Genomic DNA, 17,169 nt, shown 5'->3' with positions numbered 1-17,169 from the left:
CTGCCGTGTGCTGGGCTGCGTGCTGCGGTGCTGCTGGTGTTACTGGTCGCGTGGTCTCTGTGGTGATGTCTCTACTTCTGCCCTCTGTGCCAAAAATCACCACCAGAGAAGTCTGAAAACCTGAAAGGATGTCCTGGAGATGTGCCTCTGCCCTGGGGCGAACAGCCCGGGGTGGTGAGTCCCATTGATGGCTCCTGAACCCCGAGGGTCTGGGCTTTTCCCCCGCTGCCTGGCACTACGGGCTGTCCCACCGCAGGTGGGTGGCAGAGGTGCTTGTGCCACCTGGTGGGCTCTTGCCTCCCAGGGAGGTCTCTGTCTGCCCTGGGTGCTGGAGCAGCTCCTCTCCTTCCCGGCAGCAATCGGTGGCAGGCTGCAGACCTGGTGAGACCCTCCGCCTCGCCTGCCCGCCCTTTGCGGCTTGCTCCGGAAGGATGATCGCAGCCCTCCGCAAACTACCTCATCCTCAGAGCAGGGGCCAAGCGTCAACCATGGCGCAGATCCAGAGCAGCTCGGGGGAGCCCTGCGCTGCCGCCCTCCTCTGTGCCCCCCACCGGTGCCCAAACGTGCGGCTCGGTGCTGCCCAGGCACCTGCCTGGGACTGGCCCTGCCCGGGGGGGACGAAAGTGCCCCAGAGAGCCCCCACTGAGGACGAGCCCCAGCAGGTGTGTTGTCCTCTTGCAGCGATAGCAGCCAAGTGGTTCCACTGAGCCAGAGCCTGTCCCCGGCCAAGCCGGCAGCAGGAAGCTTCTTCCCGCTGCCCTCGCGCTGCTGCCGGGTTTGTTCGTCCTGGCAGCGTCTCGGCAGCGCTCCCGGCCAGGGCCAAGACTGGTGAGAGGAGCTGCGGGCCGGGGCCCGTGGCCTCCTTTCCGCTGCTGCCTGAAGAGGGCAGGGATATTTTAGGAGAATGTGACAACGCCACGCTCCTGTGTTTTCACCTCCCTTCCTACCTGCCCGCTGCGGGAGCGTAGCTCTGCTGGCGAGATACCGGCTGCCATGGGACCTGCCTGGACAGGTGCAATGGGGACGGCGCGCGCTGCCTCCGTGCTGAGGAGCTCAACAGCCGTGTCCCCGGCACAGGATGCTTGTGCCGGGCTTGCGCCCCGGTGCTGCCCCTCTGCCCTGCCCGGCCGGTGCTGCGTGGCTATGAGAGCCCGAGCCGCTGTGGCATGATGCGGCCTCGTGCCGGCTGGAGAGAAAAGTGCCGAATCCTGCCCCACTGGTGTGCTGCTCCTCGGTGACCCCGGCCAAGGTGCTGTGGGCACCCGCTGGCCTTTGCCTGGGGAGGGGCTGTGTGCCCCCCGTTTGCAGGGATGAGCTGAATTTGGCCCGTGGGTCCCCACGGCACTGCCCGCCCCACAGCAGGTCCCTGATGGGAGTCGCCGCTCTCCTGGCATGGGGGATGCAGGACCCGCTGCTGGCTGGGGGGTTGCCAAAGCTGGGGAGGGGCAAAGGCTGTCCCACGGCGCGTACCCGCAAAGCGCAGGGAGGGGATGGGGCAGAGCTGGTGCTGCCGGCCCCTTCTGCCTACCGACAGCCTCCCGAAGCCCATCTGTGGTCCCACGGCACCGCGCGGGGGGCGGGATGGGGCGCAGCGCTGATGCTGCCGAACCCCTGCTTTGGGGATGGAGAGCAGGATGGGACCTGGGGGCCAACCCCTTGCCCCTCAGAGGGGAGCGGGCCGGGCAGCGTGCTGCACCCCCAGGCTTTGCCAGCCCCCTGCTCCCCTGCCTTGTCCCTGCCGCCTGCCCTTGGGCTGGCATCCCGGGCAGGGGGCTGGCATCCCAGGCAGGGGCCTGGCTCGGCACGGAGGGGCTGGCTGGGGGCCGGGCCGATCCCCCGCTCCCTCCTAGCAGCCGAGGAGTTAAAAACTCAGCCCTTGTGATGAATATTTAACAGCAGTGCACAGGCTGGAGCGGAGGATTTCTCCGGGCTGCCTGGGCGCTGGCAGTGCTGCCTCCCGCCTCAGCCCCGCCGCCTGCCCGGGCGCACTGCGGAGGAGGACGGGGCGTCACGGTGGGGCCGCCTGCCCACTCCTGCCTGCTCCTGCCCATCCCTGCCACCGGCATGGGCACGCAGGGGCTGGGGATAACTTTTCTGACTTTGCCTCTCGTCGTCCGAGCAGCCGCGGGAGGTGAGATGCGCTGCCTGCCCGCCCTCCTCCCAGCGTGTCTGGGGCGGCCGGAGGGGACGGGGGGTCACCGCGGTGGGAGAGGATGGGGGGTCGTGGGGTGCGGGGCTGGGGTGTGCCTGTGCCAGCCGCGTTCATTCCCTTCCCTTTCCTGCGGACTGGGGGGGTGACGCGGGGCTGGGGTGCTGGGGACAGGGACTGGGGGAACTGGTCTGGACCAGGAGCCATCTCCTGCCCTCCCACCATCCTCCTCCCCACTGTAGGATGTCCCCACTGTGTCACTGGCTCTGGGAGGTCTCAGCCCACCCGGGGCTGTCTGTCTGGGCTGGGGTCCCCTCGGGGTGGGTGGGCATACAGGCACTTGGGTCTTGGGCTTCAGCCCATCTGCCCCACAGACCTGCACCACTGGGAAACACCAACGAGAATGAAATCTCCGAGCAAACTGGCGCTGCCATCCCGGGGCCCAGGCGCTGGGGTGCTCACCTGCTTTCGGGCTAGGCTGGCAGCAGCGAGCGCTGCTCTGGCTCCTGCCGGAGGATGCTCGAGGTCGGGTGAGGGCTGGTGGGTGTGGATCCGAGTGTCTCCCAGGAGCTCGGCTTCCCCCGGAAAGGGAGGAAAGCCTGAGGTCCCTGCCCTGGGGACCCTCCGAGTCCTGCGCCGTCCCACTCTCAGCTCTCCTCTGGGACTGGGGTCTCCTGTACCGCTGTAGCGAGGATTCAGATATGGTGCTGCAGGCTGGGGCCACGAGCAGCCCCGGTGACAGCAAGCAGGGCTGCCTTTGTCCTGCTGGTCTGAGCGGCCACGGCTGGCACGAGAGCGTGTCTCGGCTCGCCTGCAGCCGGCCCGCTGGTGTGGCCCGTCAGCAGGGATCGCTCACGTAGGCTGGCCCCAGGCAGCACCCCAGGCACCAGCTCTGTGCCTCCTGCCAGGAGCAGGATGGGGAGCTGAGGAGGGAAGGGGGGTGCTCCAAGGCTCACATTGCAGAGCTGATGGCCCTGGGCAGATGTGCAGACAGCAGGATCTGGGCTCTGGCTTCCTCGGCATCCCCTCGGCATCCCCTCGGCATCCCCTCGGCATCCCCTCGGCATCCCCTCGGCATCCCCTCGGCATCCCCTCGGCATCCCCTCGGCATCCCCGCATCTGCTGCACCAGCATCTGGCATCGAGCGCGTGGTCCCTGTAGCCACCCCGAGTGCGGGCAGCAGCGCTGGTGGGAGCTCGGCAGCCCTGGCTGAGGTGGTCCTGAGTGACAGAGCGAGCCGTCGTCCCGCAGCATGGGCACGGGCCTGCCCACCGCCACCCCCTGCCTGCTGCGGCCCCCAGCAACCGCCTTCTGCTGCCAGCCCACCCGTGGGGAGCCACGGGAAGCACCGGGGAAGGGCTGCAGCAGCCCCCCCTTGGCTCCCCACTCCTTCAGGGCTGCTGGGGGGTGGGCGAGGCGTCTGGTGCAGAGCGAGGGGCTGCCTCAGCTCCCCAGGATGGGTAAGGGGGGACGGCCCCCACAGCAGCCGGGGAAGGAGCCTCCCAAGCAGCGAGGTTTGGCCACCTCAGAGCGGAGCAACGCTGAGGGAGGTTTCCCTGCGGAGCGGCCGGGGGAGGTAGGGAGGCTGTGAATGTGTGAAAACACCAGTGCCGAGAATAACTGGGATGAACACAAGCACCGGCGGCATCCCTGGCTGCGATGAGGGGTGCCCTCACCATCGGGGGGTCGGCATGGCCATGGGTGGGTTTGGGGAGCGGGTGCCTGTCTCCATCACGTGCCCTGAGCTCTCCTCTCTCCTGCAGGGCAGTGGTGTTACGACTCGCAGGACCCCAAATGCGGTGAGTGGTGTCACGTGCGGGGGGGGGGGCGTCGGGGCTGTGCGGGGCTCGGACCCCCGGGCCTCCCCGCAGTGCCCGGCTGAGGGCACCTGGGCAGCATCAGCGAGGGCGCAGTGGGGAGCGTGGCTTGGAGAAGGGCGAATTCACCCACGTCGCACCGAGGTGGGAATGGTTAGAGCAGCTCTGCTTTCGGGTGTGCCGGTGTAGGACCTGGAGACAAGTGCCCGAGCCCCTTGGAGAGGCTTGGCCCTGGCCCCCCACCCCAGCCCGGTCCGGGTGTTCCGGGGGCAGCACCAGCCTCCCGGATTTAAAATATCTGGTTAGCAACCCCAGCGAGGCATGGGGGGGGGGGGCCGTGGGGCACAGGGCCCTGGCACGAGGAGGGGTGGCTCCGTTTGGGCAGGCAGCAAGCCCTGCCTGCGGGCGCTGGGAAGACTGGGGGCACTTTGTTTCGAAGCATGCAAATAGCTTGTAAAAGGTTAATTAAGGATCAACGAGCATTTAATCAGCCGTTACGGCCCAACTGTTTTATAGCTCTTGGGTGCACGCGCCCCGTGCCCAGCTGCCATGGCACATCAGCTGTGGCCAGCGAGCGTGAATCGCTGGGCTCCGCTTGTCCCTGCCAGACCAACGCTCGGCACCACCCGCAATTTAACCTCATCAGGCCAGCGGCGAGGGCAGGTGTCACGAAGCAGGGGAGCAGGGCCGGCGGGAAGCGGCTTGGGCAGCGTGGAGCCGGCCGCGTGCCTGCAGCAGGGCCGTGGGGAACGGTTCCTTAACGACGGCACTGGGTGATTTGCCGGTAGCACCGTGCCGGGGAGCTGGCAGGGCAGCGGTGCGGCCAGGCTGCGGCTCCCCGGGTTTCCAGAAGGGAAGGAGACAGGGCTGAGCTGGGGGGGCTGGAGGTGGGGGTGAGCACATGTCTGTGCTTTTGTCTGCCCAAGAGGAAAGTAAGGAAAGGCGACAGCTGGGCCGTGGGGAGAACGGCCCCCCAGGCCCTGGTTGTAGAGGATACGGAGCGTAATGGTGTGTGGGTCAGCCAAAGGCTGCCCAGCCATAACGTGTGCTGGAGTAGAGCCAGTGGTGCCCACGGACGGACGCCCTGAGCTCCCCTGGGACTGGGGGTGCCCTGGGTGGATGGGGCTGCAGGTGACGGAGGAGCTCCCGTTCCCTGGACGGGACTGCAGCCCGTCAGTTGTGGACAGCAAATGAGCGTTGCAAGAAGAGACGATGCCGTGGTGATGGGGACAATGAGCCACACGTATGGGGCGTGTGATCTGACCACGGTGGCAGCTGTGGGGACCTCTGCTCACGGTCCCCAGGCAGCACCGTGGGTTTGCAGCGGGTCCAGCCGGCTGCAGGTGCTGCCGTGTCCTTGTCCAGCTCCTGCCACGGTGACCCCCCCGCCCCAGGAGCTGCTAATGGGCACGGTGCAGTCACGCTGGATCCCATGTGGGATTTGGCCCAGGACGAGTTGCACGGCCAGGATGCGCTGTCACCTGCCACGACTGCACAAAACCAGCGTGGGTAGGCTAAAATGTGGTAAAACCCTCACCGTGTGTTCTGTGAATGAGCCTTCAGTACTCCGTCCTCCCTCCTCAGCAGCTCCTGTCTGTCCTTCCCTCGCAGGCGCTCTGTGGGGCAGTTTGCTCCCCCTGCCCAGCCCCAGCGTGAGCCCCAGCCCGGGGGTCGTGGGGGGCCAGGGGCTGGCACAGCCCCGCGGGGGGGGTTTGCTGGCAGGGACGGGCAGAAGGGGCTGGGAGAAAAGCCTGCCCTTCACCAGCGGCAGTGCGGAGGGACGGATGCTGCTGGGCTAAATATAGCCCCCGGCCCCACGAGGAAATCCTGCTGAATTATGGATGAAGCTGCAATAAGCCCCCGGTCATCAATAGGGAGGAAGGTTGGCCGGGCAGGAGGGCGGCTCCGGCGGGATGCAGGCAAGCACGGCAGGGCTAGCAGGGACAGCGGGGCTGGCTGGGGACCAGCCACCCTTGGCCTCGTGTCCCCCCTGGGGGCAGCAGTGGCTCGGCGGCTGCCCATGGTGCCCCTGCTCTTCCTCTGCAGGCCCCAGCCACTGGAAGGAGCTGAAAGCCACGTGCGGCGGCGACAAGCAGTCCCCCGTGAACATCGACAGGCGCCGGCTGCAGCGGGACGGTGGCCTCGGGGACATCCTCTTCGAGGGCTATGACCAGGCCCCCCCCGGCAAGTGGAGGCTGGCAAACGATGGGCACACGGGTGCGTGCTGTGGCTGGGCACACACCCCCACCCCCACCCCCCCGCCCCGGCTCACCGGGCACCGTCCTGGCTGGGGCTCGACTCTGTCACCACTCCTGGGTGCTCTCTGCCCTCGAGCTGCAGGGTCCCGGAGCGGCTCTTGCCCCGGGGCTTTGTGTTAGTGCTGGGACGAAGCTTGGGCAGGACAAGCCCGGGTGTGCCAGGGCTGTCCCCCACCCTTACCCCCACCCTTACCCCCACCCTCACCCCGTCCCGCTGCCCTTGCAGTGGTGCTGAGCCTGGCGAGCGAGTCGGCCTCTGAGCACATCACCATCAGCGGCGGGGGCCTCCCTGGCAGGTACCGCGCGCTGCAGCTCCACTTCCACTGGGGCAGCCCAGCCGGGAACGGCTCCGAGCACACCCTCGACGGGCGCCAGCTCCCCATGGAGGTAGGTGAGAAAAAGCACCCATCGTGCTCTCTGGGTGGCCCGAGTCCTTGGAAGATGTGATGGGAAGGTGTGATGGGAAGGTGTGATGCTGGTGTGTCCCAAGGCTGCCACGCAGCGGGGTGAGCGGGCTCGGTGACGCTGTGCCGGCAGGTTCGGCCGTGCTCCCTGTCACCACAGCCTCGTGCCGATGGTGGGGTACGGACAAGCACTGCGCAGGGCACCTGGGCAGTTAAAAAGCAGCTGACATGAGACTCAAAGTTTGTCTTTACCGTGCGTGGGCCAAGCTGCCTTGTCGGAAGCGCTCAGCGGGGTTTGGAGGGCTCTGCGCCCCGCCGGCACCGCAGGCTGAGTCAGTGAATGCAAGCGAGAGCGTGAGGGAGCATGCTGTGCCAAGCGCGTCGGGATCCTTCTGGGTGAAAGAGGCTCTGTGCCTCTAAAATATTAATTATCTGCCAGAGGAGAGCAAAATTTATGTATTGCGGCTGGCAGGCGCCCCGGGACTGCTGGCCCCTTTCCCCCTGCTCCCCTTCAAAGGATGCTCACTTCGCTGGGGTGCTTTGATCCTCGGAGCGGCCGCTCTGCAGAAGTGCCCATGGGACCCGGAGGGCTTCTCTGGGGGGTAGCTGGCTCAGCGTCCGGCCACCCCAGGCTGGCTGGGGAGATCTGTGGGCAAGTGCCCCGCTGCTCAGCCGGGGGGTGGTTGTCCACGCTTGGCCCCTCCGTGCTTTCCCCAGCTGCACATCGTCCACATCAACGTCAAGTACCGGACGCTGGCAGAGGCCAAGGGGCATCCCAACGGGCTGGCCGTCCTCAGCTTCTTCTTCCAGGTGGGTCTGCGGGGGCTCATGCTGCTGGCAGGAGGGGAGCCCCAGGAACAGGCTGCTCACAGTGCAGCTGGGGGAGCATTTACGGCCGCCCCGAGGGAGCGAGGAGGGGCAGGAAGGCTGAGTCAAGGCTGGGAGGTGCTGGGGAACCTCAGTGGTGAAAGGTGTCATGAACCCCCGCAACAGCTTCGTGCAAGGGGGTGCCGGCTGGGAGCTCACCCATCCTCACCGCTGCGGCAGCGCGGGGCCGGGGCCGGCTCTGCCTGCGGATGCTCAGCAGTGCAAGATGACCCAGCTCTGCCTGCCCCAGCCGCTTGCTCTCCTCCTCCGCAGGTCTCCGAAACCCCTAACACCAACTACAACACCATCGTGGCGGGGCTGAGGAACGTCTCCCATGCTGGTGAGTCGCCTCCTCATTGGGGCAGGGACGGAAAGGGGAGAGACACCGGTGGGTTGGGTGGGGGGACCTACCAGTCTGTGGGGCGACCTGGCTGAAGGAAAACTGATGGGGGTGGCCCTGCTGTCCCCACCATGTCCCCAGCACGGGGCGGGCTGAGTGCCCGTGTCTTGCCCCACAGGGGACTCGGTGGATTTGGCCTCCACCTTCCGCCTGAGCACCCTGCTGCCGCGCACCGGCCGGCTCTCCGCGTACTACCGCTACCAGGGCTCCCTCACCACCCCTGACTGCAGCGAGGTCGTCGTCTGGACCGTCTTTGAGGAGCCGGTGGAGATCGGCCGGGAGCAGGTACCAGCGTGCACAGCCCCGCGCTCCAGCGCCCACAGGGCTGGACGCCCCGGGCGGCCCCTCTCCTTGCCCTTCCTGACCCCTAAGCAAGAGCACAGGGAAGGTCACCTCTATAATTAACGCTCCCAGCAACCTGGCAATTAATTAGTTTTATGAGGGTTAAGTAATGGAGCTGTGGCCACCTGCCTGCAGGGAAAACTCCTGTCCATAGCGCTCTCCTGCCCAGCCCCGGTATTGAAGAAGTGAAATGGGAGCAAACCTGTTGGAGCTCAGAGGAGGCTCCAAGGAGGTGGGTGGGTGGGTGGGTGGGTGGATGGAGTGAGCTGTCTTCTGCTGCCCAAGCATCTTAGCAGACGTATTTTGTTGAGGGTGTCACGGGCAGCTGCTCTGAAAGTGCTCAGCACAGGCAGTGAAACTCGATTACCTCCTTTAAACCTCAAGAGCCGATCCTTGCAAGCCCCCGGCTCGTGTAAAAAAAAACCTCCGGGTTTGAACCTCCGGGTCTGGTTTCGGGAGAGCAGTGAGGGGTAGCAGGAGGACACCCGCTGGCACAAGGCTGTGCCGTGGGTCCCGCACCGTCGGCTGTGGGGCAGCACAAAAGGGGGTTCACGAGTGGGCAGGGGCTCAGGGTGCCCAGCGGAGCGGCTGCCCACCCCTGCATCTCCCCCCGCGCAGCTGCAGGCGTTCGTCAGCACCCTCCACTTCCCGGCTGCCGGCCCCACGCTCCTAAAAATGACCAACAACTTCCGCCCGCCACAGCCCCTCCGCAGCCGGAAGGTCTTCGCCTCCAGGGCAGCCACGGCCAGCGGCGGGTCCCCGTGCGGGGGCCACTGCCAGCTCCTCTCCCCCCTGCTCCTGCTGGCCCTGCTCGGCCCCTGCTCGCCAACCCCGTAGGGTCTGGCGCAGCCTTTCACCCATCTCCACGTGAGCATTGCCCCACTGCAATGGCGATGGGGAGGCAACACACCTGGTTCATGGGTTAATGGGGGAAAAAACCAACCGAACAAACAAAAAAAAGCATGTCGAGGCCTTGGCTGGGTGAAGATTTTGCAAACCTGGATCTCTGCAGAGGTGAATCTCTGCAAGCCCGGAGCCTCCCTGCGGTGCCCTGTAGCCAGGGGGTGGGAGGCTCCAGGAGGGGATGCTGGAGGGGCTGGAATAAAGCCGAGGTCCTCGCCAGTGGCTGCGGGTCGCTGCCTCTGTGGCTCTGTGTCCCTTTGGCGTTGCTGGGGCAGGGTGCCTGGCACGGGGGGTGCGGGGTTAAGGGGGAGGGAGCTGGGAACGATGTCTGGGTGGCACTCGGGGACACCTGCCCTGTGCACAGCTGCACAGGCACGTCTGTGACTCCCCCTCTCCTCCCTGTGCGATAAATCCCAAATCCCGGCCCTGCATGTGGCTCAGGGTCCTTGCAGTCCCTGTGCTCGCAGACTGTTGCTTTCCCCAGGGTTGGGGCTGGCTGACGGAGGGACGAGGCTGTCCCTGGGGACACAGCACCCCTCAGTACCCTGGGGCAGGATGCGGGGAACCGATGGCTCTTTCCACAGAGCTAATTTCATGCTGGCAGAAATAGCTGCAGCTGCCGGCGCTGCTCCTGCGCTGCCTGGCAAGGCAGGGGCAGAGCCAGGGCCCAGGCAAATGGGGTGGTTCATAATTAATGTGCTGAAGCTCCAGGCGTGTTCCTGTTTCCTCCTGAATTATGGCCATAAGAGCACAGGTCGTTATCCGGGCACAGAGCAGGGCGGGTCGAGGTTTTCATCATTTCTGGGGGGAAACTGCTGCCAGCGCAGGGCCCCAGCCTCACCCCCAGCCCAAGGGGGGCTGCAGCACCCATGGGTGCAGGGGCCCTGAGCATCCTCTTGGCGCGAGGCTTGGGCTCCCTCTGAAGCCCACAGTGGGGAAGAGGCATCTCCAGGGGATGAAGGGGTCCAGCCGAAGCCCCCGTGATCCCACGCTGGGGTAAGCACCCTGCGGGTGCTGGGGCTCTATGAACACCCCCCCCGCCCCCAGAGCTCAGGTCTCAGAGCAGCCACCCTGGTCTGCAGAGGGGAGGCCAGACCCAGTGCTCGTGCCCTGGGCTGCCGGGTGCTGCTGGGCGTGCAAGCGCACGCAGGATGCCGAGCACGGGCTGCCTCGGGCTGCCGCGGCCTCCTGCCGCCGGCGTGGCGGTGGCCATTGCCCAGCGCGGTGATTCCCGCCGGGCTCCGGCTGGCGCCGGCAGGAAGGGGCAGCTCCGCTCAGCGCCCGTGTGCCGACCTTTGGGCAAGCACCTCCCTAGTGCGGGGAACGGCCCCGGCTGGCTGCCCACGCCGTGCCGGGGGCTCAGCCCGCGCTGCCACCGCCCCGGGGGGGCTCCGGCCGGCCCCGCGCCCCCACCCGTGTGTCGTGTGTCGTTCCCCCCCCCCCCCGTGTGCATGCCCAGGTGCCGCTCCGCCGCCACGGGGGACACGGGCCACGCGGGGGCGCCGGGCGGGGAGCGGCTGCCGAGCGCCGCGGCGGCCGCCAGGGGGCGCCCGCCTCCCGGCTGCGAGCACCCGCGGCCGCTGCGCCGGTGCCGCGGTCACGCGTGTCCTGCCGGCCTGTGCCCCGTGCTCCCCCCGTGTCCCGCTGTGCCCACCGTGACCCTTGTCCCCCCTCCACGTTCCCCCGTGTCTGCCGTGCTGTCTGTGCCCCACGTCCCTCCGCGTGCCACCGTTTCCCCTGTGCCCCAGTCCCCCCGTGCCCCCTGCCCCGCTGCACAGCCCAGCCCCTCGCACCCCCACGCTGTGGGGTGGCTGTCCCACGAATGTGCCGCACTCCAGCCCAGGGCGGTCACAGGCCCGGCTGGCACGAGCAGCGGGTTCAGCCACGGAGCATGGTGGGACCTCGCCGGCCACAGTGACCTCCAAACGGCTGTGGCCCCCCAGTCCACTCCAGAACAAACCAGGGTGTGAGTGGCACCTGGGCATGCCTGCCCAGGGGCTCCATCGAGGGCACGAGGCTGGGCAAGGGCAGCAGGGGGATGAAATGCCTGGCAGGAGCAGACACAGCTTTGCTCAGTGTCCCCAGCCCCTGGGGGACCCATCCCGCTGGCCGTGGTGCCCCTGGCAGGGGATGATAGTGGCACCAGGCAGGGTCTGGCGGCCAAGACCCTCCGTACGGCTGGACAGCAAAACCACCCCGAGGGCTCGGCACACACTGCACAGCCTGCTGGGACCCCAAATTTGTGGAGGTGCTGTGCCTCCTGCTGCGAATGCTGGGCTGCCTGGGAAAAGGACCTGGACCTGGATCCAAGAGCCATTGCTGAAATGGGGCTGAAAAATGGCTTTTCCCGCCTCCTGCCCTGCCTGCAGCACAGCTGGGCAGAGATGCTCTGGGTGCCGCGTGCTGGAAAGTTTGTGCCGAGGAAGCGGTGCGTGCTGGGGCCGCGGCTATTCCTGGCTCCCAGCTGGTGTTTGGCCGAAGCAGGCTCTTGTTTTCGGCCAGGCTGTAATTTTAGCAAAGGCTGTTCCCGAGCAGCAGGGCTGCGGTCGGCACAGCTGCCCGGGGAGAGCGCCAGCTCAGCTGGGGGGGTCGGTGATGCGTGTCGGCACCCCCTGCCCATGGCCGGCCTTGAGTGCCTGGCCAAAAGTGTCCAAAACATGGCAGAAATGCTTAAAAATCGATGTTCTTCCCCTGTCATGGTTGCAGAGGAAGGGGAAAGGGCTGGTGCTCTGCTGTGGCTGGGACCGGTGGCGTTTGCTTAGGGTGGGGTGGCTGCCGGTGGGGGTGGCTGCCGGTGGGGGTGTCACTGGCCGGGTGCAGGATCCAGCCCTGGGGTGCACCCCACATTCCCCTCCAGTCCACCCCACGCTGGCTGCAAAAGCTGTGGCACTGGCACTGCTCGCCCCAGCAGGCCGTGGAGGGGGAGAAAACCAAATTCGGCTTAAAGTCCTCCCTAACCAGTTGAGTCAAACCCTTCTGTTCCCCCACCAAGGGCCCAGCGAGGACTGCGGCGGCCACCTCCATCACACCCATCAGTCACCTCTGCCACTGCCTTGCACATCACCCTGCCACCAATGTTTCCTACCTAGAAATTTCTTAACATTAAGGTAAAAAAAAACCAAAACCCCATTGTGGGAGTTCTAACAAGGGCTGAAACTTAACCACCATATTTCTCCAGCCCTGTGATAAAACTTCTCCATCAGCACACCTGCCTGGGGAGACGTGGCTGTTTACACCAAATATGAGCAGAAAACAAGGGGTCGCTTGGTCCCCAGACCGGGGCTGAAGCTCTGCTGGGAGTTTGATTTTATTATCACGCTAAACTTGAGATGATAAATATTTTGAAGCAGCTGAAAGGTGTTTATTTTTGAGTTGGTTCAGCTTGTTTACGACCTGTTTACAAGCCTGGGCGTTTATCTTTAGGGCTGTTTACCTCTCCCCAGGCTGTGGCTGGGGGAGATGTTTAATACACATCTAAATAAACACCCGGCGAGGGGTCCGGCTGCCCCTCCCGGTGCCTTCCTCCTGGCTGCCAGCTGCGTGCCACGGCCGTTGCTGTTTTGACAGAGCTATGCAAATACTTTCATCTTCGCAAATGGGCTTGATTGCTCAGGTCGTGTTTTCAACCACACCAGCCTCAAACATTTATTTTTTGTGTTTAATTCCTTTTCAATTGCAGTGCGATAAACCTTGGCCTTGGGCTCTGTGGCTGTCCCTGGTTGGGGCTTTGACCCGGGGCTGCCCGGGGGGTGTTTCAAAGTATTTTATAATTCATAACCTGTATTTTATAATGTATAACCCACATTTTATTCATTTATAACCTATATTTTATTTCCAAGATTCAGGGAAATCTGCCCCATATTGTGGGATTCTGGAGGCTGCCCCGTGCATCTCATGGCGGGTCGGAGTGATGGACGAGCCCAGCAAAGGGGCTGCCTGGCAGGAGGCAGAGACTGATTATTTTAATTCAGATAATGAGAGAGGATTTGGGGTGTCCCAGCAGTGGGGTGGCAGCAGGAGGCCCCGGGCTGGTCCCCCGGTGGCGGTGGTCCAGGAGGACAAGGCCAGGAGCCGAGCAGTGTCAGGGTCAGCCCTGGCCCCGAACCCCGTGCGTGTGGGGTCAGCAGTGCCCAGCCGTGGGGCCTGCTGCGCACGAGTGTGCGTGTGTTTGTGCATGCATGTGCAACAAGTGCGTGTGCACACATTTGCAAGTGTGTGCATGTGTGTGCATGTGCAGCAGCGGGGACAGGGACCACTCTGCTGGGCAAGACCCCGCTGGGGCAGCCCTGCCAGGGACCCTCCAGGAGACAGGAGGGGCGACCCTGGGCCGGGGACGTGCACCCTGGGCCGGGGACGTGCACCCTGGCACGGGCACGCAGCCCAGCAGCCTCGGCACCAGCCCCCAGTGGGTCCCTGGTCCTGTGTGTCCCCCCACCCCGCCTATTTTGGGCAGCTTCAGGCTGCCCCAAAACGTGTCCCCCCGCTGTGGTGGCTGATGGCCCCGTGAGGTGACAGCCTGGCGAGGCAGGGGCAGAGCTCATCACAGCGAAGAGCCGGCCACCATCTCGGGGCTGAGCCAACTCGGGGCTCGTCTGTGTGGCACCCGCTTGCCTTCACACGTCAGCACCCACTGGAGACAGTTTCATTTCCTTTTTTTGGCCCCCTCTTCGAGTTTCTGATTGGAGATTGTGGTAGGCAAGGAGTAAATTTAGCTGGGGGATGCCCCACGGCCACACAGCTGCGCAGCCGTGCCGGATGGGGGGGCCGGGGGGGGCGAGTGCTGGCGTGGCACAACCTGGGCTCTGCACAGCCTTTCCCCAAACCCTTCGGAGAAGGCAGCTATGTGAGCGAGGGGACGGTGGGATGGGCGTGGGAGCCACCAGCTGCCCCTCTGGGCGCTCAGGCCGGGCAGAGGCTGGCGGGTATCGCCCGAGCTCGGCACAGCCGCAGAGCCGAAGCGGGGGGGGGAACTCGTGTTGGCCTCCCGCGGCCGCCCCAGCGCGATGTGGCTCTGCCCCGCTCCCCCCCAGCCTGGGCTGCGGCTATTCTTGGCCCCAGCTCTTGCTTTCGAGTTTCAGCCCTGCTGCCTCCAGGAACGGCGGCTGTTTGGGTGGCTGCAGCTGCTGCAGGGAGGGCAGGCGGGACACCCCCGTCCCCTCCGGCTGCTCCACGTCACCCATGTCTCTTCAGACGAGGTGTTTCATCAGCCCCAGGTGCGCTCACTCTGCTGCTGCCACGTCCCTGCACAGGGAGCCCCCAAATCCTCCTGGCACGAGATGCCGGGGCTCGCCATGGCCTGGGGAAATCACGGAGCGATGTGCAATGAAAAAAAGAAGCCCAGGATGGTTTTGGGGGGAAAAACCTGTCTGCACATGGCCTTTGTGGAGGGGCTGCAGCTGGCCACCCCAGGTGCAAGGCCATGGGTGCAGGAGCTGCCCTTGCCCCAGGGCAGGGTTTGGGGACCAGAGCAGAGCTTTGCCCTCCGGGCCGGGGGGGGGTGTGTGGGGGGGTTTGGGGCAAGAGTTGCAAGAGGTCCCATGGCCCCCCCCCCCGCCTCCATCCCCGCATCCCTCCCTCTGCTCTCAGCCGTGGGGCCCCTCCAAGCCCAAAGCGTCTAAACCACCGGGGTTTATTAAACCCCCCCGAAGGCCTTGCTAAGCCCTCGCCTGTGAGCCTCAGGCTGCGAGCACAGCTCTTGCCAAGCCCCAACCCTGCCATGGGACCCTCCGCCTCTTTCTGCAGCTAATTAAAGCCTTCCTGAAGCATCTCATTTACTAAATTAGATCCCCCTTGTTTTAAAATTAATGGCGAGCTGGGAAAACAAAAAAATAAATGACTGTTTAAAACTGCAGCACAGAGCGAGAGCGAGAGCCGCAGCTGGGGAGAGGTACGGGTTTTGGTTTCGCTCAGCACATTTGCTCACCAGAAAACCCTGCCGAGGGCGGCTGCAGGAGCGGGACGGGCCGCTACTTCCATGCACCGCTTCCCTCCCCTCGGGGGGCTGGATCAGGCCCTGCATCCCGCTGTGATTCCCAGCGATGCCTCTCCAGCCCTGTTGAAGGGGTTTTTACGGCTGGAAATTTGCTGTGCTGCAGGGGAGTATGGGGGCCCTGGGGGAGCCAGGGCCACTGATCTATAATTCAGCAGGTTTTTTTTTTTTTTTTCCTTGCCAGTTGTTGCTTAGGAAAAGGGTTTAGCAAACTCTTTTAATCAATAATTAGTGAGGTTTCTTGCCCCCGGATTGGAGATGTGCCTGTACTCTGCTTGCCCAGACCCGAGCCGAAGCGAGACCCCTGCTCGCGGCCCAGCAGGACCTGCCCCGAACCGAGCCCATGAAAAGCTCAGTCTGGTGTCCTGTAACCGAGGGACAGGCGTTGCCCACGGGATGCTGAGATGCATTTCAAACCCCACGAAAGCATTGCCCTGCTGCCCCCCTCCCCACCATCCACCCTCCCAAACCGTGGCATTTAGCAGAGTAAAACCTGGCAGCATGGCCGGGACGGGGGCTCCTGTGTTACCCCGTCATTCACTCCAGCCTCAACCACTGCTTAAGGGCGTGACTTGCCAACTGCTGGAATCAATAATTACTGAGGCTTCAGCTTTCTCAGTGGAAAAATAGGGAACATCCTTCCTGGCAGCAGGTCTTGGTCCTCGGGGCATTTTTGGCTGGCAGCAGCCCAGGCAGCAGCTCTCCCCGGTGAAAGCCGGGGCACCGGCAGCACCACGAGGCCAGGGCTGAGGATGCCGCAGGCAAGGGTTTGCCGGGGAATAACCTCGCTTGCCCGTGGAAAGGGGCTCAGCCCTGGGGTGAAGGAGCCGGTGCTGTCTCTGAGTACGTGTCCCCCAGCAGCGAGCCAGGTCAGGCATGTGTGGCCATGCTGCGGGGACCCTGGCCTCCCGCACCCCCTACCACAGGCATCGCAGCCCGGCAGCCCCCCAGGACCGACTCTGCCTGCTCTCTGCTGCTGCAGGCTCCCTCTGCCCAGGAAACTGTGTCTTAACGAGCTCATCTTGAAACACATCAGGACAGATGTCTCCATTGCCCTTCCTTCCTTCCTTCCCGTGTTGCGATGCAGGCTGAGCATCCATCCTGCTGCTGGCTCCTTCCCTGGGGCCACTGGCAGCCCAGGGTGCTGCAATCCAGCCTGGGCACGGGTGTGCTCCGTGCGGATGGGGTTTCCTGGGAAAAACCCGAGCCTGTCGCCCCACACATGGGCAGGGACACTGAGACTGTCTCCATCGCCCGGTCCCCTGTGCAGGATGATGGGAAGGGGGTGTACCCCGTGCACGGGGCTGTGCCGTGGCAGGATCTCCCTTGCCCAGCTGGGGAGCAGGATAAAGCCAGAATAAAAAAAAATAAAGTTGTTTTTGGAGTACGAGGTGCCTCTTGGCACCTCTGGTAGGGTCCAGGCCCTGCTGCAATCTCCCTGCCAAAAAGCAGGAGGGAAGGAGGGCTGGGGCAGACCAGGGCTCACATTCCCCCCCCCACCCCTCCTGTCTGTGCCCTTCCAGCACTGCACAGTGCCCACGGCCCCCGCAGGGCTGGCACGCATCCCCGCAGGGCTGGCACGCATCCCTGGAGCTGCTGGGGGGGCCTGGGGAAGGCTCGAGCTGTCCCCTGGCGAGGACAAAACGCCTGGTGCAGCCAGGGAAACCCCAGCAGCCCCGGTGTGGGGCACCCCGGGGCAGCCCCAGGTACAGTGAGGGGTGCGGCTTTGCTGGGGGTCCGAGCAGGGCTGTGCTGCGCTGCTGGGACCGAGCCCCTGCCTGCGCCACTGGGGATGAGCCCCTTCGATGGCACGCGGGCAGGGAGTCGGGCTGGCAGAGGCCTGGGGCTCTCGGTGCACCTCCCAGTGCCCCACCGTCCCCAGGGGCTGCAGGGTCACCAGGCAGCGAGAGAGAAACGGCAGCCACCATCAGCCCTGCTGCTTGGCTAAAGCTGATTTAATGCACGTGGAGACAACGCTGACACGGGAATGGGGTGGGGGGTGCAGGAGGCACCATCCACACAGAGCCAGTGTGGGCTCGG

General features: G+C 64.9%; 1 protein-coding gene across 2 annotated transcripts; it reads left to right on the top strand.

Moving 5' to 3' along the window:
• The first annotated feature begins 1,905 nt into the window (after positions 1-1,905).
• LOC129213781 (carbonic anhydrase 15-like) lies at positions 1,906-9,357 on the top strand. Of its 2 annotated transcripts, XM_054844448.1 has the most exons (8): positions 1,906-2,131; positions 3,913-3,948; positions 6,013-6,183; positions 6,451-6,611; positions 7,346-7,438; positions 7,769-7,835; positions 8,014-8,180; positions 8,856-9,357. In XM_054844448.1, the coding sequence occupies exons 1-8, from the start codon at positions 2,065-2,067 to the stop codon at positions 9,072-9,074; spliced, it is 981 nt and encodes a 326-aa protein (XP_054700423.1). In that variant the 5' UTR covers positions 1,906-2,064; the 3' UTR covers positions 9,075-9,357. The 2 variants fall into 2 exon arrangements, with proteins under 2 accessions (XP_054700423.1, XP_054700424.1); XM_054844449.1 differs by lacking the exon at positions 7,346-7,438.
• The last annotated feature ends 7,812 nt before the right edge of the window (positions 9,358-17,169 follow it).

The sequence above is a fragment of the Grus americana genome, chromosome 16 (assembly GCF_028858705.1).
Source record: "Grus americana isolate bGruAme1 chromosome 16, bGruAme1.mat, whole genome shotgun sequence".
Classification (NCBI taxonomy): domain Eukaryota; kingdom Metazoa; phylum Chordata; class Aves; order Gruiformes; family Gruidae; genus Grus; species Grus americana.
The sequence above is the reverse complement of the archived record's forward strand: the minus strand, read 5'-3'. Positions and strand labels throughout refer to the sequence as shown.